At 39.3% G+C, this 23,111-nt stretch overlaps 1 protein-coding gene and 1 long non-coding RNA gene across 2 annotated transcripts in view; one reads left to right on the top strand and one right to left on the bottom strand.

Moving 5' to 3' along the window:
* vipr1a (vasoactive intestinal peptide receptor 1a) overlaps window positions 1-23,111 on the top strand; it is a 29,187-nt gene that overhangs the window by 434 nt on the left and 5,642 nt on the right. The window contains exons 2-8 of the mRNA XM_053651706.1: window positions 4,301-4,388; window positions 6,850-6,954; window positions 14,932-15,035; window positions 15,414-15,517; window positions 16,042-16,171; window positions 20,900-21,053; window positions 22,476-22,536. Coding sequence (XP_053507681.1) covers window positions 4,301-4,388; window positions 6,850-6,954; window positions 14,932-15,035; window positions 15,414-15,517; window positions 16,042-16,171; window positions 20,900-21,053; window positions 22,476-22,536 — 746 coding nt within the window. The remainder of the gene's footprint in view (window positions 1-4,300; window positions 4,389-6,849; window positions 6,955-14,931; window positions 15,036-15,413; window positions 15,518-16,041; window positions 16,172-20,899; window positions 21,054-22,475; window positions 22,537-23,111) is intronic.
* LOC128624237 (uncharacterized) lies at window positions 9,101-10,536 on the bottom strand. The gene is made up of 2 exons (XR_008388735.1): window positions 10,241-10,536; window positions 9,101-9,270 (listed from the first exon to the last, which is right to left on the bottom strand). It is a non-coding gene; the product is annotated as an uncharacterized LOC128624237 (long non-coding RNA).

Here is a 23,111-nt window from a genome sequence, read left to right as displayed (position 1 = left end):
ATTGGAACATTATTTAAAAACAATTTAAAAACTATTATTTAAAATGTAAAAAATATTGTAATTATTGATTACAGAAAAATTGTATTTATTATTTGAAAATGTGTTATTATTATTATTATTATTATTATTATTATTATTATTAAAACACAGTCTATTAATAGAAATACTACTACTACTACTACTACTAATAATAATTGTGTCAAATTAAATTCTAAGTTTGCTTTTGTTTTATGTAACCGCAAAAGTTACCAAAAGGATCCGTAATCTATTCCAGGAACACTGGGTGCGAGGCGTGAGTACATCGTGGGCAACACACACACACACACATGCACACAAACACGCACCAACACATGCACAAACACGTGCACACACACTCATTAGAAGTCACTTAGAGTCATTATTCCACCTGGCATGAATTGAGCGGTAGGAAGAACCCAGAGAACCGAGGAAACACACACGGACACGTGGAGAACACGTTAAACTCCTGAGCTCCGAATAGAACCCTGGAGCTGTGATGCTGCAGCGTGTAAATGTTATTTATAAAAATCCTACAATTCAATTCTAGACTACATTCTACATGCGACACCTCAACACGTACACACTGTAATAAGTGTTTACTTGCCGTACTGTCACCTTATAGGAGACTAAAGTTCACGTTTTTTCAATATACAGTGTGTGTTAATGGTTCTCTGGCGTTCATCAGGGTCGGTTTATGGTCACAGAGGGATCTCATGATGAGCGCGAGATCTTTTTTTTTTTTTTTCGGTTGGTTGGTGGTCTGTTTCTCAAACTGTTTGAAAACTCTATCTCTGTCAGTGCTCCACCACCCAAATCATGCTCTTGTGGTGATCCCTTTTCTTTGATAGATGGACTGATGATTTATTCACGGCGAAAACATACAACAAGAAATGACGTGTTTGATTTAGCACTAACAGTGCTACGTCCAGCTGGATTCACATAAACACTCGAAGTGCTTTTTCAACACTGGGAATTTCTGCATATTGTCTCTCCTGGATAAGCTTTTTGTGCGAAAAACAAGAAAAATTCATGTTTTAGTTAACATCTCCTAAACATTTCTGGAAACGATCGAACACAGTACGTGTTCTCTTTCCTATTAGTTTTGCTGTAGTTATGGAAGAATATGTTTTCGAATGAAATACGGAATAAAACATGGAATCGCTGCGGTATATGAGGAATAAAACACCTCGGGATGTGCCGTTCTAGGAAAATAATCAACTTCAGGGTGGTAAATTACTCCGCTTCATGTTGGGCTGCATCACACAACCCCGATGTTAATGATTTTCCTACAGCAGCACACCTCCGGGTGTTTTATTCCTTAAATCTGAGAGACTTGCGTAAATGATTACGTAAACGATCAATATTCATGACGATCACAAACCTGTTTGCAGCCGTGGAACACCTTATGATTGAAAGACAGAGTTACGTTATGAACATTAAATAAATCTTCTCAGATATTAGACTCGAGTGAAAACCTTAAGTTGTTGTCATTTCCCCAAGTGTTCCAGCGCTGAACAATGTGGCAATTGTACAAAAAAAAAAAAAAGGGCCATAAATAAATAAATAGTCAATAAAAACAGTCAGTCAATCCTCTAAGCGTACAGAGTTACTTTATGAATATATTAATTTTATAAATATAATCCAAGAATACTATTAGTAGGATTGTGATTAAAACGTGTACTATTTTATTTGGAGGCATAGAGTTTTTATTCTTGAATTTTCTATCCTTATTTTAGATTGAAGTTTACATTATGTTCTTGTTTTTGATTTATTGAGGTTTCAATTAACGCGCGTTTAATTCAAGTGACCAGGCGAAGCGCTCCTAACTTTAGGAACTTTAGGGACATTTGACATGAGTTTATATATGGTATTTAACCTTTAGACTCAGAACTGGAGTAAGTAAATATATTCAGTGCTATACATCACTCCACCATGAGAACCAGGCCCAGAGAGCGGTGCTTTTAGACTTTACATGAATTAATATCCCACCGCGTCACTGGTTTACATTCCTGTTTCTTTCGCATTGCTACGGTGCTTCTGTCGAGGGTTCGCTCCATTTCCTACCGCATCCACAGTACACGCTGAGCGTTTGATCTTCTTTTGAGGAATGCGTCATTCTGAATAGTGGCGCATTAGTTTTCTTTGCCGGATGAAACACCATGGCAACCACTTTCATTATTGGTTGGTTAAGTGCAAAGACAGCAGCGACATCCTTGGATAAAAAAAACCCCAAAAAAAACAAAAACAAAAAACAAAACAGACCTATGTTCCTTTTCATTATATACATAAACGACACATGTAATGCGTCGATCCAGCTGCGTCATTACATCTATGTGCATTGCTGCTAATGTTTGACCTGGTCCGATTGAAGATATGCGATTTTTTTCCCCCCCAAACGGCCACAGGCGTTGACGCATCGAGAGAAGCAGTGGACTGAGTCATCGTTATTCTTGTGGGCTGAACGTAGTCCAGCTGTGTAGCTCATATCAAAGGTTTGGACACGGAGGAGTCGACATACGAGTCTCCTTTGAGGCTAACAATAGTGGGGGGAAAAGATTTATGTCACTACAGAGAGCCTCCAAGTAACCACGATACATCTCACCCACCTTGGGTGTGTTGTGAAGAAATCCAAGGTGATGACGATAGAACCTTTGAATAAAATGAAACGCAGTACGCGTGCTCATGGGGTTCTGATTCCCGAACGCTGCGTTTCGAAAGACGCTTGGTTCACTGGTAGACAGTAGATGTGCGTATATTGTCCGAATGGGGTTTGCGGGACGGTTTTTTCACTGCTCGAGATTTTCCGTGTTAAAAAATGTTGATAAAGGATTTACTCATCCAGAGGCTGAAAAAAACAGGAAAACGAGCATTCCCAGCGGGTGTTAAGGAAAGCAAGGGAGGGTGTAGTAATATTCGCAGCTGGATGGTGGAGTTTTAGCTGATTCTGCAATAATGCACAGTAAACAAAAAGACCCATAACAGTACATACGCAGAGTCATTTTACAAATCGGTCGTCTAATGTCCGCCTGGATGACATTTTCACCGTTCTGTGTATTTAATCACTTTTTTAATAACCATCAGCATTAACATTATTCATAGAGTGTTAGATTTGACACTCTGTTGTAGACCTATTAATCTTTTCAGGTCAAAATTTCTTGTGCCATTTTTATTATTATTATTATTATTATTATTATTATTATTATTATTATTTTACCATTTGCAGCTGAGCTTTTTCACGGACATCTCTAATAAATATAGCTACCTGAAGTTCAATATTTATAACTCGAATATATACGTTGGTGGATTTCTATTTCACATCAGTGAACATAAACGAACACGGGTACCGTGACGGAACGCAAGAGCGTTACGAAGGTAAGTGAGATGGGGGAGGGGCGGGGCTTTTAGGATACTAGAGAGTTGCGTAAAAAACACCAAACCAGATTAATATGTTGTTCCACTTCATTTTGACTGGGGTGGAAATGACTGCACCGTTGGCTTATTTTTGGAGTGATAACCCATACTAGCGTAATATAATACCGTCGGAATGAACGTCACCGGATAGTGCTGAAGCGTAAAATCATATAGGGACGATAATATCGTTTATAACTGGTTGCGGGAGTAACGAATGTCAAAGAGGTGGATTATTTACTCGAGCATCTTTTTTCCCTAAAATGCCTTTGGGCGAGAAGAGAAACTAAAAATAGACAGACTAAACACAGACGGTTTAACCAAAGCATGAATTACACAAAAGGGCAAAAAGACGGAGCGGTTTACGGGTTTTTGCTTTTAAACGAACGGGTTACAACATCGGACGAAAGACAGTAGAGCATTACGGACTTGAAACTGTTCATTAGAAATCATGAATACAGCTGTCTGTATATCTGCTGTGTGTTTGTGTGTGTGTGTGTGTGTGTGTGTGTGTGTGTGTGTGAGTTTGCCCCAGTATCAATTTTAATATGCCGTAATTGAGACCTCATGATATAACGCGTCGCTCAGCACTAATAGTTTCATTGTGGAGCTATTGATCGAGATTATATTAACGACTAATAAAATGAAAACCTGACATGACGACTGGTCCTGCATAGGCTCTAGAACATTCTGCACTTCAGAGTAATGCTTCTTTCCTTGTGACACCTGCACTTCAGCATTCAGAAGGGAAATTATTGTCGTGTGTCGCCCAAAACGATGGCATCTGTAACCTTTGGTGCGAATGTCAATGAAAATGCAAAATCGATGAAATGCACGCGAAAAACCGTAACCTTCGTCTTATCTGTTTGACCAGATGTTATCAGTCCAGATGTGCGACATCAGGATAGACCTGGAGATGGAGAGAGATGAGTGCTTGGCCCAGTTGCAAAATGTCACATCAGGTCGGTTATCTGTTTCGCATTATAATAGCGTTCGTGTTGGTGAATATCTATTAGTAGAGTTCCCATGGTGACGTGCGAGGGGGAACGATCCTACTGGAAAATCTGAAGACACTTTGACAATATGCAAGATTTACCATGTTTTAAAAGCTGGAAAATGCTTTTTTTTGTTTGTTTGTTTGTTTGTTTTTGTTTATTGTCACGTATTGATGTTTTTACATTTTGCAATTTCAAAGATTACATATGAAAATCATAACATCATCAAATCAGTCACTTCCCTTCATAAAAAGCTATCAGGATACCCGTGATATTTCAGAAAAGCCCAGTGTGATTTCCTCACTTTATCACGATATCGATATTTAATCTTCATATCGTCCAGCCGTAGTATCAAATAGCTGGGCATTTCCGTATACTGAATGTTTCATGTAGTTGTATAGACATCAAAGATAAATCCTAATCTTTTCTTTAAGGACACGTTTAGTTAACATTCACGGAAGGAGTCTCCGGCATCAGTGCTTTGTAACTCGGTGAAAAAAAAGAGTATTCCGATGTTGCGTTTTGTTGTTTCTCACTAACGTGACCAGCCGAGACGCTGAAAAGACAGACCGGCGAGGGAACATCTCTTTATAACTGCTGTAACGTAAATGATAACAGAAACGAACTCATTTCAGGACATTCCACAATGTTAAACGTAACTATAAACGGATAAAAAGTACACGTCGTTCTTTAATCACTGAATGTCGTTGTACTTGTACAGCGACAAGAACCGTTTTACACGCCGTGGTAATCGTACCGCCCTTAAACCCAGTATTTATTATTTTCTTATATAAAAGATAAATAAGAGATTGCAGTTTACATTCTCAGTGTAGAAACAATGCTTAATTTTTCTTTTTTAAATAAACAGTTTTGGTTATAAACTTCTGACCATCTTTCAAATATTTTTCCATGGATTCCACTGCGTTATTTTGTACAAAATATCCTGCGCCATATCTTTCCACTGAGATGGTCCAAAACGGTCGTTCCTAAAGCAGTACCTCTTCAGTTCCTTAAGCATCTCCCATCCTTTGACACAACCCTTGAAATATTGTTCGGTGGCCCAGCGTTTCTAACCGATATTACCGCCTGATATACTGCGCTGTTTATTCAGACTGTACACACGCACGCAGGCTTCCTGTCCGTAATCGCGAAGTAGACGTGAGGATAGGAAGCAGCGGTGAATTATACGCGCATCTGGGTTTGTTGACTTTAATAGAAGAGGTCCTGTCGGTCCCATGGGTGTAGCTAATCAGAGTGAAGCGCAGTCCGTCTTCTCGGCCAGACGTAACTAATCTACTGATTACATTTTTAATAGCTGAAGCAATGACAAGTGGAGGCAGTCGAAAGTTTATAATTTACTAAGTGGAAACCTATTTTAATATAAACGACAGCTCAGAATTCCCCCAGAGTAATGAACGGCGTATTTGCATAATCTCCAGAATAATTGCTTTTGGATTTGGTGTGAGCGGAATATACTGTTCTTAAAGATTGAGTGGCACGTAAGTAAGTAAGTAAGGAATAAAACACACTGTGTCATACTGTTACAGGAAAACCATCAACGATGGAGGGATGCGATGGAACAGAAGTGAAACTGCCGTTCCCTTCCGAAAGTTGCACGGATTTGTCAATAACCGCATGATCTGATGCGGTTTTATTCCAAAAAAGACACACGACAAGTTCCTGTTAAACGTTATAGCACTTATAAACATTCGCCCCCTCACCAACCTTTTTTTTTTTTTTTTTTGATCTCTTGAAGTTTAAAAAAAATCAACGAAAGGAAACTTTTTGTAGCTGCGTATAAACTTGCTGACACTGGAGACTCCTTCTATAAATGGGGAAGAAATATCTCCGTAGAGAAAACGTTACCGTATAACGAAAGATGTGTTTTTTTTTTTTTAATGTATTATTAGACTTTATTATTAGATCGTTCAGAACATTTACCGTTGAAATTCCTTGTGAATGAGCGCATCAATATAAACGTTAACATAAACCAAATATACCAAACGTTGTAGAAAACCTTCCGACCAATCAGAATTCGAGAATCCACCCTTCTTGTCGTCGGATCATTCTGAGCAGATTTCTGGACAAATCAAAAGCAAAAAAAAAGTGAGAAATCTTAGCACGCGTCGCACTAAAGAGGTCGGGCAAGCGCTTTCTTTTTTAACATCGCCCATCATTCTGGGAAAGTGATATCAGATAAACGATTGAACTTAGGCGTGTGGTATCGCAGCGTGATGAGGAGATCTTATGTTCTTCAGGGTCACGTGATCTCGATAGAAATAATAGATTTCGTGGGTCGATTGTTAAAAATGACGCACTGGGTACTCATTTAGTGCTGATTTGTTTAGAATGTATTGTAGTCAAATATTTGAAGCTTTATTGAAATATGTTTGAATTTTTTATTTATTTATTTATTTTCCCCCCTCAGGCTGCAGCGGCGAGTGGGACTTTGCGTGTTGGCCGTCGGCGTCTGTTGGACAGCTGGTCACCATCCCCTGCCCCAAATACTTTACTCATGTCAGTGACTGGGAAGGTAACACCAATACTGTAACGGATAAAATGCCTCAAAACCGGATTTAGACCGTTTAAGTCATGCTGATGGTGAAAGCTGTCGAGGTTTTGTGAGTCAATATTTTCCCGTACTTTTTATATCATTAAAAATAATAATAATTCAAAATGAGTCGTATATGATATTTTGTAAGATTTTGTAAGGGATTGTGCCGAACCCACGTTTTTAAAGATCTTCTTAGCAGACTAAATTCGTATGTAATTTGCAAGTAGCAAGTATTCGTGAGTTGTACTGTAGATTCCACAGGGTTTCTATTATTATTATTATTAACATTTTAAGATATTTATCTGATACATGCACACTTTGTTTAAATTGTCTTTTACCTTTATGTCATATCAGAGGAACACAAATTACACCTCAGATTCAGAGAATCATAGAAGAGCTGTTTCTCATCTAGGATTCGCTTTATCGTTTTAATAAACATGTCCGTGTCCGTACTCGGCTTTATACTGAATACGGAAACCATATGGTTTATGGTAAATATATATGTTTGATCAAATTCTGCTCAGTATTCACATGTAAGCGCCCAAGAAAGCATCATTACGCGGTACAGATGTATAAACTGTATACATGATTTCGACCTCAGACCTCGGTGTGGAAAGGTGGTTTTTTCCAAAGCAGTGAGATTTATGACACTGCGCAGTTCCAGCGGTTTACTTTAATTTCACCTCGAGTACTTCGGTTTTTGGAAGTAAGATGTTTTAGGTTTTCGCGAGCTGGAATGTGCACAGACGCTCAGTTGTTTATGTGCGCTAATGTCATTGTGTCCACGTGTTTATTTAAATTTTTACCAAGAAAGTCTAGGAAAAAAGGGGATTTGAATATTATGCACTGATGGGAACACTCCAAACTCGTGTGTTCAGTCTGATTAATTGTGTTCAATAAGTTAAGCAGATAGTTAAGTTTTCAAACACGGGAAAGTGTAGGGACAGAAGGACAAAAGTATGATGTGTCATTCTTTAATAAATACAGCGCCGTGGAAAAGTATTTCTTTTGGTTTTTTTGCATACTTGTTTTAGAAAATAAAACGAAATCTAAGATAAAACAAAGGCAACCTGAGTAAACACAAAATACAGGTTTTTAAATGATAATGTTATTTATTAAAGCAAAAAAAAAGTTCTCCAATACCAACTGGGCCTGTGTGAAAATGTATTTGCCCCCGTAGTTACTAATTCCCCAAATCTATGAAACTGCATTCATAATGGGGTTCAGCTTGACTAGACACCACTAGTAATGATTACTGCAAACCCGGTTCAATCACATCAACACTTAAATAGAACTTTTTCAACAGTATGAAGCTGGTTAAGAAATTCCAGAAATGATGAGGAAGAAGGTTGAGTGAAATGCATCAGTCTGGGAAGGGTTAGAAAGCTATTTCGAAGGCTCTGGGACTCCAAAGAACCACAGCGAGAGCCGTTATCTCCAAATGGAAAAACTCGGCACGGTAGTGAACCTTCCCAGAAGTGTCCGACCTTCCAAAATTGCTCCAAGAGCACAGCGGCGACTCATCCAGGAAGTCACAAAAGAGCCAAGGACAACATCAAAGGACTTACAGGCCTCTCTTGGATCAATAAAAGTCACTGTTCATGACTCCACTATCAGAAAGACGCTGGGCAAAAATGGAAGAGTGGCGAGGCGAGAACCGCCGCTAACCCAGAAGAACATTGAGGCTGTAGGAGATCAAATACTTTTTCACAGCACTGTATAAAAAAATGTTGACACTGGAGACTTCTTACAAAAAATGCTAAATAAAAATCTCCTTACAGAAAACTTCACCGTATCAATGATTACACCCCTTTTTTCTTTTTTTTTTTATCATATACACTTTCTTCATTCAGCTCCATGTCAGCTGATAGCTTTAAACTACACACCCCAGTCCAGATATAGTGAATGTCTATCAGGTCACGGTTCCTTCGTGATTAAATGGACAAGCTTTGACTGTAAAACGGGCCTCTGAGAGCATTCTTTTCAAAGCTCATTCCAAACGGGGTTTGAGGGATTTAGGTGCTTTAGGGCGAAGTGGCGAGGATTTATCGTGTTGATGCGGAAAGACTTTGGAGATCGGTGATACTGGCCAGATGTGATTGGGGAGAAGCTTGTTGCAGATGTGGAGTTGGGATGATCTGACGATATAATCAGCCCCATTCGGGCTTACGATGGTAAAAGCAGATGGAGAATCGACGGAACGTCGTGCTGCACTCTACAGAGGATGAAGCCATATATATTATTGACCGATTGACGATCTTGGTGTTCCTCAACAAAGAGGAACAAAGCGAATCCCTGCAAGAAAATTTACAACAAACAGATTGAGAGATTAATATTTGGCTTTTGTTTAGTCTTTTGACTTTCCAGGAATGTCTAGATACATTGGCGCTGCGAAAAAACATTACAAATCATACTTTTCTTTTGACATGGAAGCTTATATGAATTTACAACGTCTGCTGGTTAAAAAAAAAAACAACAAAAAAACCTCCGGTAAGAGCATAAAGTGTACATGGAAATATTGATATATCTGGCTTCCTCATGTTGACACTGAAGATAAATATCTCCGAGGTGCTCTGTAACCAGGTTGACCGTCCATGATGCGTTTTACTCCGACTCCAAGCCCATCCTCCAGCACAATTTTCTACTTGGATTAAAATTATGAAGAGCCTGCAAAATGGGTAAAGCGTTCGCCCGGTCCGGGACAGCACAAAACTCGAGCAGAGCGAATTTCTCTCAGGTCGACATCTGTCAGCTCATGTATGTGGAAGAGGGCAGATAGCGCTTTCCTCAGCACAAGGCTGGTGTCATGTGTCTCAAAGGAAGCACATGCTAGCCTTCACCTTCCTTGGTTAGTAACTGTCATGTGATAGGGAGAGCTAGCTATTGAGTGGGAATTGAAGAAAAAAAATGACCTAATTGAAAGAAAATCGGGTGAAAATTCGAAGAAAAAAAAGACCTTAGAAAGTGTATAACTACATATAGGGGATAGTTTAGCACTAGGAAGTCTTTGAAAGAGTCAACACGAGCTGTATTAGCGCTCCAGGGTTGGGGGTTCGATTCCTGCCAGCTTTTCCATCGGCTTTATTTGAGTTGAGTTTGCCTGCTGCTTTTAATCTTCATTAACTTAACAAAACTATTTTAAAAAATACCCCTCTTTTTTATATATATATATATATATATATATATATATATATATATATATATATATATATATATAAAACCCCTAAACAAACCTAAATTACCACTCGCAGTGTTGAATTAATACCTTGTCTGTTGAATTTACTGTTCGGTGCCAACGCCTTCAATGCCGAATCGCCTCTTGCAGCGTTCAGTCACCTCAAGCTGAACGCAAATAAATTCGAATCAGCACTGTGAAATGGAAAACAAGTGTTACGAAACGCCGAGCCACTCGAATCCAGGAACACGTAATCAATCCAGGGAGGCCGAGCCCTCGCGTGTCATGAAACGTCTGAACTTTTTACCCAGGAGCTTTACAGTAGACAGCCGTTTATTTTATGAACAAAGTGGTTCCTATGGTCATAACTTAGCTAGTGAAGCTCACATCACTACCACGCTGGCGACGTTAGCAAGAAGGAACTGTCGGAGTGATCAGAAAAGATTTCTGTTTTGGGGATTGACTTGTTGACCTTCATAGTTTTCACTCATGCATGTGATGTGATTAATACCTAGCTTTATTTTGTTTCAGAGGGAACCGATTACTTCTGCATGTCAGTTTCATTTAAGGCTGTCCATTTATTCCAGCCCATCCTCATATCCGTTTTCCACCACAAAGGATCATTCATATAATGATAAGAAATGAATCTTCAGTTCTTTTTAGCACCAGCAAAAATGGTTAAAGAACCATCCGTCAAAATGTCCTTTAGAGTAAGAAGGTTAGAGTAGGAACTGTAACGCTGCAATTGTGTTAACTGAGTGTTTACTTTTATTACGGTAAAAATCCAACAATCATAATCATACTCCATGGCATAGAGCCATGACTATGGACAAAACCAAGGGAAACGGGTGAGGGTCAAAACCAGGAAATCATAAAACATGAATCCGAGGCACGACCTTAAAGATACAAACATGCACAGAAAGATTGTGTGATGAAACAACAAGGTATAAATGAGAACACACGATACGCCAAATCGCGTAGCGACCACGGATACGACCACATCGCGTAGCGAAGAACGAGAATGTGAAGCAACAGCGAGCATGCGATCACCGAAACTGGACAGATGAAGATTTCGTTTTGCTGAGTAGATTCCTGCTCATGGCTGACAGGAGTAGAACCTTCTGTGGTCTTCTGCTGTTCACTGTGATCTGCGAACGGACAGTAGGGTTCTCGTGCGTGTGTGTGTGTGTGTGTGTGTGTGTGTGTGTGTGTGTGTGTGTGTGGTTCCAGAGCTTTGTTCATCATGTAGATTCACATTCTTATCTATAACTTTCAGGAAACTCCTAAACACTCAGATCTTCCAAGAACACTCAGCAATGCAGAAAGACTTTGCAGTACTCAGTATGAAGTGATTGATGACGCCGGTTACGATACGCTCTTGGAATTCTCACATGTTAGCTTCCTTGCACTTGTGAGATTGGTCAACTTGTCGTTTCACAAGTTGTACAAAGCTCTCACTGAAACGGCACAATATGCCCAACTACCTATTCTCGTTCTTTGGCCTGATGAAAGCATTCCTCTGGCAAGGAACAAACCCTGTATACATGGTGGATCATAATGCCAACAGATTCTCCATCTAGCTTGTCTGGCTAGTCCCTATTGCCAGAGATGATCCTGATTATATCATGTGCATCTGTAAAAAAAAAAAAAAAAAAAAAAAAAATGCATTCCACAAGAGCTGGGCGATATGATCGTATGATATCGATATTGCGATATAATAACTTGTTTGTAAAATAATGATTTGTTCAAGTGTGGAAGCTTTTACAACTTTTTGGTTATTTATTCTCTGTAGAGTAACTTACTAGACTAGACTATATATATGCATATTGTAGTTGTTTACAATTGTAGTTGTTTACCGCTCCTTTTCTTTGTAAAATACGTTTTTCATCATCGTTCTATAAGTATTGGAGCAAAAAAAAAAAAGATAAATCAGAATCCGGACTGTCTATATATATATATATATATATATATATATATATATATATATATATATATATATATATATATATATATATATATGTATATATATATAATATATATATCGTGACGTGTTATTTTGTATAACATTGAAATGATGTGATTTTTTTTTTTTGCCTTATCACTGGCGCTCTTATTTTTCAAAGTATGTTTCAAATGTTTTTATTTTTTTTTACATTTGACTCTTTCAAGGTCATTTTCATAACGTAGATAAGCTTCGTGAGCCGAACGCTTTTTAGAGCCTGCGTCTCTACTCTGGCTGATTAAACGCGAGTTGAAATTCCGGACGAATCGAGACCATCATCAATTAAACCCGTTCCACAGGGAGAGCGATTCAGCTGCTTCCTGAGGAAATCCAGAGATATCACCAATGTCAGACTTTTCCAAGCACTCACAGCATGTTCCCTACAGAGCGATTGACCACCTTCCTTATTCGTGAAGAAAATGAGCTGCCTTGAACACGTGATAACAAATCGATGGATCGTCTGTTCAGTGTGTTCAGTGTTCATGCAGCTTTTAGTTGACAGATGATGCTTCGCTTTACATTTTGATTACTTTAATATATCTCTGCAGAGATTACTTTTACCTTAGTAATCTCTGTTGGATCGATTTTCTCTCCATTCTGTGGAATTATGATTACTATTGCAGTCTCTGTAATTATATATATATATATATATATGGGATAATTCACTTGGGTTAAGTTGTTATAGGACAATGTATTATTTTTTAATCACAGCATGTCCTAAAGATTTTTTCATGCCCCATAAATGCCCCAGTTTGTTCCGGAGATCGTTTATGTTATAGCAGCCAACTGCGAAAAAGCGAAGTTGATCTCTGACCTCACACAGCCCTGTCATGGAAAATTTAAAGTTACAGTTTCTCCTCTGACTGTTACAAAGCACTGACACTGGAGACTCCTTCCAAAAAATGCGCCATCTCCTCACAGAAATGTTTGGGTTTTTTTTTTTGTTTTTTTTTTAAATGTAGAGTTTCCCATATACACAAGTCCCTGTGTAAGTTGTTACCACAGAACCAATAACATATTAGAACATTAGCACATTAATATAAACCTTGCAATCATTTTTGTACGGTGTAAAGTAACATTCTAGTTTAATGCAACCACAATTAACGTAGCATAGATATCATCATTTGAATAAATACCGAACGAGTCATGAGGGCTCGGTCATGAGCGCTACTTTGTCCTTATATGGTCAGTGTTTCCTGTTTTGGTTTCCTTGTTGCTTTGGTAGTTAACGATTCATGATTAATGATTCTCACCTGGTGCTCGTTATCCCTGATTACCCTGAATTTCAACATTTAGAGAAAGTCATTTTTTTCCCCCCCACTATACTGTAATAATGCAGCTGTATTTTAAGCCAGATGTGGAAGTCGATGCTGATGCGTTCGATATCCAGGTGTATCGACTCAACCGAGGTAGATTCATGATGAGGATCTAAATGGGGAAGCGGTTAAAACCAGAACGGTTTAGAAAAGTCAAGAGAAGGAACGTCGTGTGAGTAATGAAGCAATATGTAAAGCCGTTTTTTGCGATACGTAATGGGGAATTTGGTGAAATACGAGCAAGACGGCACTGTTCGAAGATTTTTTTTTTGAAATGAAAAAGATTGTAACGGCCTATAACCGAGTTTAAGAAATACTGAAACACTTCAGATCATCATTACAAGTAATTAGAAGGAAGAAATCTAGTACAACAGGAAACTGGACAATTACAAAGTCGTACGTGTGAATAAGAATGTAGACGCACTGGTTAATGGAAAACAATTAGACTAATCACAAAGAATTAGATATTGTATTTGGAGCGTCAGCGTCCTGTGACATTTACCTAACGCTGTAGATATTTCTACGCCTTGATTCTCGGGTTCCTCAGGAGTAAATAGAGCTCTAATTAGAGGAGAATTTTCTAGACGCAGAGACAATGTTTTATTCAGTTCGCCTCTCTAATTGCGGTGAATAATCCCGAAGTTCAAAAGCAAAGTAACGCATTAACTCAACTTTAATTAGAAAACCTTCAATTGGACAGAAGAGCCCACGTTTCATCGTGTCGGTTCTTTAGAGATGACTTTTAAGAAAGTCATTGCAGTTCGGGTTATACGATCCAATTAAGCCCTCGAAGGAAAGTTCTCAAGCAAAATCGCATTAGTTATGAAGAGGAGTACTTCGACCGCTCCAGTCGAAAGTGCGAGGAAAAAAAAAAGGCAGTAAGAAGTGTCCAGAACTAACTCTCACCTCCTGGGTCTCTCTGAAAGTAGCATAATGATCCCTGCTGACTTCATGAGTCACCTCCTGCAGGTGGAAATGAAAAGTTTAAAACTATATTTAAGTCTTTTTTTTTTTTTGTGGAGAGAAGAGGTGAGTCACTCTGGAGATGAAGAAATATCTCGTCTTCTCGTCGTCCGCAATAAATCAGACCCCGTTCAGACACTCTTTTTCCGCTCTCTTTTGGCCCTAATATCCACGAACGTTTATCAGGGTTTAACTCCAAGACACTCGGCTCTCTCCTCCGTTTTTGAAGAAGACATCGTGACTCAGTCCGGTTAGGAAACGCCGAAGGTTATCAGCAGGGTTTAATTTCACAACCTTAATGAAACGAGCAAACCGAAGAGGAACTGTTCATGATGGGAACATCTGGGAATTGAGATCAGTCCATGTTTTGTTCTGTTTCAAAATTGCGAAGGATTATTCAACTTTATCTACGCTCGCTGTTTTCGGCTTCTTCTCTGGAGAGTAGAAAGTGTTTCGTTGTTTCATCTTTTCCTTAGTTCATTCCTGTCTTCTTTCTGTAGGTAATATATCAAGGTTATGTACAGAGGACGGATGGATGGACATCGACCCTGCTGTGAGTGCTGAGAACTGCGGCTACAGCCTCAATGTCACCGAGGTGGACATGGTGCGTATGATCGGGAGTTCCTTTAAAAAACCTTCCCTCCACGCTCCGCCACTGTACTCTGTAGCTCCTTCAGAGTGACTGTTGGCCTCACTGAGGCTTCCCTCACCCGTCTCCGTCCTGTTTTTACGCCGAGCGTTGACGGACAGCGTTGTCAAGATAGTGCTTGGGTGGTGTGATGCAGCTTCCACTTCCTCACTATTGATCCATCAGTGCTTACTGGGATGTATAAATGGATAAAAAGTCCAACGTGTTGTTCTATAATGAATAAAAATTCCCAAATTGCTGTGGTATAAGAGGAATAAAACGTTTGTGAAGTTGTTGTGCATACTTGTTAGTATTTTGAGCCTGTAGATAGTGATGAGTGTGTGCTGTGTGCAGGATTTCCCTCACTTCCTGCGCTCGGTGAGGATCGGATACACCATCGGCCACGCCGTGTCTCTGACGTCCCTCGTCTTCGCCATCTTCATTTTGTGCTTTTTCAGGTAAGCCAGCAATGTCCCACCGGCTCGAACCGCTCACAGCACGCAGCCGTTTGCTTTCCTCAGCGCCGTTGCAATGCGTCACTGAATGTCACCGCTTTACGCAACTTTACCGTCCATTAAAAAACGTTACGATTGGCAGAAAATGGCTCAGAACGAGTCATATTTTCAGGCCTCTGTCATCACTCACAACGCGAGCAACACGGCGTCCGTTTCACGTCGTCTCTTTCCCGTCACGCAGAGGCGGCTCTGATAATGATAACAAACCTCCGTTTGCTTGCCACATCTCAAGTAGATTCCCTTTTTTTGTGACTTTTAATGCATCACAGTCAATTAAACAGGAAAACAGGCCTCGCTCATGCTCTCGTTTCCCCGAACGAAAACAACACGCACCAGAAGGTCTCTGCGTAAACGGATGCGTTCTTGAGCAATTTCTAATAGCTGGAACAGGACGTGTCACAGAGCCAGTAGTTTAGATGAAAGATATATAGGTGTGAGGTGTGAAATAATGGTTTTATGGTGTCCAGGAAACTCCACTGTACGAGGAACTACATCCACATTCACCTCTTCCTGTCGTTCATCCTGAAGGCCATCGCGGTGATAATGAAGGATGTGGCGCTCTATGAGATGGATCCAGATGAGTGCAATTCTGGTTCTGTAAGCACTTTCACTACTTAATTCTTTCGTTTTTTGGGTTAACTTGAATGATTTCACTGATTAAAACACCATATTTTTTCTCAGTATTGAAATTCCAATTATTTAGCCTGACTATATCGCAATCGTTCCACCAATTTAGGAACAAAACATTGTCTTACTGCGCATTATTATGCCTTTTTTTTTTCTTTTTCTTTCTTTCTTAAATACGAACAGCTCCGATTGTAGCTCTGTTTACAAGCTCTAGTTTATTGTTATTGTATTTATTTCTATAGTAGCATCAAATGAACAGGGGTTTGAATGGCGGATGTCGCACACAAGTCTATCTTATTAACAGATTAAAAAAAACGTGATGTTACTTAACACATAAAAACACATACTAAGGAGATGTTTATTTCAGATTTCTAGAAGGAGTCTCCAGTGTCGGCGCTTTGTAACTTGTAAGATTTTTTTTGTGCGTAAAATTTTCAAGATTAACGCAATTAGAGGCCAAATTTAATAAATAAATACACATTTAATTTTCAACAAAATTTTCAATAACGAGCATAAACAAAGCTAATCGACCCTGACTCTCTCTGTTAGATCTAAGCCTTTAAATGACCTTCAGCTTCACCTTCGTGGTTCTTTGGGAGCTGGGAGAGATAGCAGCTCAAGCTTATATATATATATATATATATATATATATATATATATGTGTATATATATATATATATATATATATATATATATATGTATGTGTATATATATATATATATATATATATATATATATATATATATATATATGTGTGTGTGTGTATATATGTATGTATATATATATATATATATATACATATATATATATATATATATATATATATATATATATATATATGTATATGTATATATGTATATGTGTATATATATATATATATATATATATATATATATATATATATTTATATATATATATATATATATATATATATATATATATATATATATATATAGAGAGAGAGAGAGAGAGAGAGAGAGAGAGAGATTTCTTCCAGGGCCTGTTTTAATGTATTATACTTTTTGCATTTTATGTTCATCTTTAATTTCTTTAGTTTTTCGTATGTTCTATAAATCCCTTAAACTCTTGAGTAATACTCATCTGTTTTACAGCTTCCTGGGGGGGAGGGCTTGTTTTGTTTTTGAGACTGTTGGGTTTTTTCTTAGTCATGCGTCTGACCCATGGCTTTACACCCTGCTAATGTGTTTAAATTTCTCTAGCGCGAGACAGTTTTATATCGTTCGAGACCTGCAGTGAAGCCTTAAGGGTTCGCACTCACGCCTTTCACAGTTCCATTTCTCTTCTGGGATCAATGATGGGAGGCTTTTAGAGCTTTTTTGGCTGATATCCTCTCAGGAGCCCTTTCCAAATCCGGCAAACAAATGACACCTAATGAAAAGAAATCCGCCTGCGGGTGACGAACTCTGGCTGCACAGACCCGCAGCGCAGCGTGAGTTAGCGGTTTTAGCCTCACACTGACTTTTAATGCCATTTTCTATACACGCCCTTGTGCTTTTTCGAATTCTCGATGAATGATAGCACATTCGTGTCCCAGGCTGTGATTTGCTGCTTTTCCAAGAGTCTTTAAGAAGTTTGACTCTTTTGGCATCGGTCATATATGACATCTTATTAAATGTATAGAGATGTAATGGGGAAAAAAATTCCATTACGTAGCTTGGGAGGAAGTAGTAGAGATCTTCGGTGTCTCTGCTCAGCTAGTACAGTTAACTTGCTTTGCTAATCTGAGAGCGAATCTAGTATCAAGTACAAAAAAAAAAACCCCAAACAACCAATTTTTACACTGATTTTATCTAATGTTTTATCCAAATTGTGGTCAGCTAGCTGGCTTCAGAAGCTTTATCCTGCTACTCGGAACAGCTGCACAGTATGCACCCACAGGCGTCAACAGTTGCGCTCGCTACACGCCAACAAGAGACAACAAACAAATTGCCGTTTGATTTATAACCAAATGTGTCTCATGTGTAAAGTCCTGGATTAACTGGTAAATATTTGAATTATATTGATCCACCTCCTACCACAAAATTTTTACTATGAGTCACACGCCTCTTTTTTTTATTAACCCTAAATGACTAGTATGTCTGCTATCTGAGGTGAGCACTGACAGCTGTGGAGCATGAGAGAACTTTACCCTTCCCTGAAACTAACAATGTTAAACCAGGGCTTTTTTTTTGCTAGGTTACTGTGAAGCACAGTGTTTGCCAGATCCTTCATAGAGTTTGTAGATGTTGCTAATGGTCTGCCTAATCAGTGTGTGTAACGAGCCCATGTTTGCTCTTTGCTACACAGCAGCCACAACTGGTTTGGTTTGATTCTTGTGTGTTATTATGGATTATAACCCCAGCATTGCTGAATGCTTGGTCCTGATTGGTCAGAAAGTGCTGTTTCTGGCTGCAAGGCAAATCGCAGGTTTATATGAACGAACTCGTTCTAATACGTTATCGTATTCTATTGCTGCAGTCGACTTGGACGTAGACGTGACACGTTTTGTGTTTTGTTAGTAACAAGCCGATTGGTCGGAGAATTGTTGATTTATAAGCGGAATAAAACACTTCAGGGTGTGTTTATATAGATAAACGATCGACCTCAGGTTGGTTAGAGTAACTCTGCTTCGCATCGAGCCGCATCACACAACGCTGTTGTTAATTATTTTCTAATGACAGCACAGTCGTCCCCCCGCCCCCCTCCCCCCGAGTGTTTTACTTCTCACTTAAAGATTGTGAAAGTCTCCAAAAGTGCTCAAATTGGCTTCTCTTCAGCTTCCTCTGCCACAAAACATTTATAGGCCTGTGTCGGTAATCTACTGTATAAACACTCCACGTGTCGCCTGGCCAGAAGGATCCATTAAGTCTGTCACGGTGGCGATGTGCAAACACTCCAGTTCCTCAAGCTCACCCACTCATCCAGCGCTGGTCAACACACCATGCCTGATTAAAGAGCCCTAGAAATGTTCCATGCGGCGGTCAGGCTTTATGGCACTACTTCTGATAGGGAAAGCCACACTGATAACGGCTGATAACGGTAATCAAACAGACGGAATTGAAAAGAGCAGGTCCCAGATCAGGCCGTTATTCTAAAGACACTAAATAAATATGTGTCAGGGTTTGGTGTTGTCCTTTCAACAGCGCAGACGGTTAGCATTTGTGAGGTGGAATATAAACTCCTGTCACATTTAAAGAGGCAGTTAGAACACATTAACAGCTTCTGGTGGTCTTTTAACGGTACGTATACAGAACAAGCTATCGTTTCATTTGAACTGCTGTACTCGTCAGTTATTTTAGCTAGCGAGCTTATTTTCACCTCAGCGGCTAACGACAACAAGCGACATTTTAGCTAGTACAAAAGTTGTATTTTTGTAGATACGTGTTGTTTTTCTACAACTTGCTGAGCGGGCGAGCTAATAGTTGCTAGGTCTGCTGATAACCCAGGTAGTGCTAGCTAAATTTGTTAGCTAGCTTTGTTGATAGCTCATCATGTTGTAATACTGCTACTAGAACAAATTCCTTTAAAAGTTGTATTCAGAGTGTCATCTACTTAAGAGTTTTACTCTTTAAACACATTTGAATATCAATTAGCCGATCGAATTATCAGGGGGGAAAAACACGATCACTTTTACGAGACGTATCTGAAGTGATTTTGGTTGAGACAGGCGTTCGTTACGTGTTCGCTACACGAGGCTGTTTTCAGATTTGCTGTTATTACATGGAATTCTTTTGGGAATCTGCCACCTGTGTATTTTTTCCCTTCTTAATCACAGTCGAGTTTACAAAATTGAAAGAATTTCAACTTTTCAGATAGCTGCTAGTGACCTGAAGTGCTTTTTTTTTTTTTTTTTTTTTTTTTTTTTTTAAACCTCCTGACCAATCAGGAAGCAAGTTCTGGGGACAAGTGACAAAAACAAACATGGAGGACAGAGTGCGTGTGAAAAAAATGAATCTTGCTAGTGAGTGAATATAAAGTTCTTCATTACTCAATAATTAATCAGATTTCACTTCAGCTAGGCTAGTTAGTAAGCTGACATCAGCTAGGACTTGGAGCAGCGTTGTCATGGTTACAGTGTGCGTATCACATGAGGCGCTTGTCGGAAAATAAGTGTCAAAGCACCCTTAGACTCGCAGATCTGGTGCAAAATTAAACATTTACAGTCTATACATAGAGGGTTTTTTTTGTTGTTGTGATTGATGCTGCCAAAAACGCTTGGAAATCCTCGAGGGACTGTCTTTAGAAAATAACTTTTCTTTATTTAGATATACACTACAAGTATTCGTTATTTGGCTAAGGAATCTACTAGAATATTTCTAACCTGTGTAGAAATTTCTCTGTCCTGTTTTACTCTTGTAACATGTTCGAAGTGTGTCCGGCTTTTTTGTAATGTCAGTATCTCGATATGTCCTTATCACAATATATCGTCCCGCCATTAATCCCCGGTCTAACAGCGCAACCTTAAGAACTCTGACACTAATTTTTATCTGATGAATGACTTTCAGTTCCCTCTAAAATCCTCTTTTTTTTTTTTTTCTTTTTTTTTTTTTTTTACTGTCGTTACACAACACTTCCTTCCCCGATGTTAACGCAGCTGTAAAGCAAAACATCCTCTTTATATATAAACGTTGCCGAAATGTGATGCTGTATATACACACGCAGTTAAACGATAGTAAACATGGGCTTTATTTATTACAGGTAGGATGCAAGGCTGCGATGGTGTTCTTCCAGTACGGCATCATGGCCAGCTTCTTTTGGCTGCTTGTGGAGGGCCTCTACTTACACGCGCTCCTCGCCGTCTCCTTCTTTTCCCACAAGAAGTATTTCTGGTGGTACATCCTGATTGGCTGGGGTGAGTGAGCAAGCTCAGATTTACAGTTGTTGTGATGTCCGTAATCAACAGCACGGTTACGATGAAGCTGGTTCGATGTCGTTGTTGCAACAGCTGCGTTTGGAAGTTCAGCTTGAAGTCAGAATCAGATTATAGTACGCTAACCATAAACAAAGTTTTATTAGGAAGATAAATTGTGTTGTTTTTTTTTAACCAGAGTTCAGCAAAACAGCCTGTATTTATTACTTTCATGGAACTTATAGCGTCCAGTTGTGTAAGGAACAAAACACCCCGTGCTGTGCTGTTATAGGGAAAAAAAAAATCGACCATGGGGTAGTGGGGTGTAGCCCAACGTAATCCTGAAGTTGATTATTTTCCTATAACAGCCCATTCTGAAGTGTTTTATTCCTCTTATACTACAGCAATTCGCCAACCTTTCCATTTTTTAATCATTAAAGCACGACACGTACGTTTTATAGGTCGGTTTAAGGTCGGGGGTTCAAGCCCCAGTACTGCCAAGCTGTCACTGTTGGGCCCTTGAGCAAGGCCCTTAACCCTCTCTGCTCCAGGGGGCGCTGTATCACGGCTGACCCTGCGCTCTGACCCCAACTTCCTGACAGGCTGGGATCTGCGAAGAACAATTTCATTGTGCTCTACTGTACATGTGACCAATAAAGACTCATTATCGTTATCATTATTATAAAGCTTTGATTTGCAGCTGCGTTACTGTTCTAGAAAATGAATCGGCACCTTCTGACCAGCACTAAGAGCACTATAGTGTAAGAGCCACTAATAAGCAACATAGAATATGATCTATAACCCAATACGAATACGAGTCGTGCTAGGTTTCATTAACGCCGTACCGTCGAGTACTACGTTTCCAAAACGATGCGATGCGATATCAAAGGGCCTTGAGTTTTGCTCTCAGTGGTCTGACTTTTCAACCGCGTGAAATCAAAAACAACATATGCAACCTGTGCAAAGTGGGAAAAAAGGTTGACGTGACATTTGAGATCTCGGCGAGCGCTCCAGAAGACTGACACAGCGATCATGAACGAAAAAGAAAAAAAAAAAAAAACGCACTTAAAGCAGCAAGGACTCCGCTGGTCCTGTGAGGAAAAACTATGTACACCGATTCATACCACTGGATCGCAGTGTCATAACAGTTTCATGATATCACCGGTGTGACTCACACACACACACACACCATTTAAAAAGCAGAGTGTAATAGAACTGACAAACCCTTCAGATATTTTGGATAAATATTTTGAAGATGAACATGCAAGTCCAGCTATCTCCACTCCCTAGCTCAAAACACCTTCAAATCAAATGCATCAGCTGAAATATTTTTTTGGAAACCAGGTGCCCTGTTACGTTGTGCTTTGTGTTACGACTGAAAGTCAGCTTTATCACCCAGCCCATGTGTGTGTTTCTTTCTAACAGGAGTCCCAGCTCTCTTCATCACCATATGGAGCATTACTAAAGTCTACTTGCATGATGTCGGGTAAGTGCTTCTTCAGTGCTTGTCGTTTTTATTTATTTATTTATTTTTATCTTTCTTCCCAGAGCCATTTAAAAACCCCCACACAGATTTGTTTAACGCACACAAACATTTATTCTTGAAGACGGTTGCGTGCAGATGCCTCGCGGGAAGCTTACTCAACCTCGAAGCCACTAACTATCAGGGTTTGGTGTACACAAAAGAAATGTCGCGTCAAAACACATTTCTTCCGATCCAAAGCTAGGTGGTCTGTAAACGCTGTGTTTGAGTTGGAGCGAGGCAGCATCACCTACGACGCTTCGGTTTAGCGTTATAGCAAGCTCGACGTCCATTAATACTGTATATACGTAATTTACGCACGCATATACACAGCTGACGAGAAACAATTCGGCGTTAGTGATGTCATTGTAATGCTTTGCTTTCATACTGGAAATAGATGGCGTGTCATCGCTAAGGTCAGAACTGTTTATTTATAGAACAGAGCGTGCGTGTATATTTATTCGTCTCGCGAACGCTTTTTGCTCGAAGCCGCTTTACAAACGAGCCAGAATCGAATCCAGTTCAGGATTAACGGCCGC

The sequence above is a fragment of the Ictalurus furcatus genome, chromosome 20, assembly GCF_023375685.1.
Source record: "Ictalurus furcatus strain D&B chromosome 20, Billie_1.0, whole genome shotgun sequence".
Lineage (NCBI taxonomy): Eukaryota > Metazoa > Chordata > Actinopteri > Siluriformes > Ictaluridae > Ictalurus > Ictalurus furcatus.
This window is presented reverse-complemented; position numbering and strand designations above follow the sequence as displayed.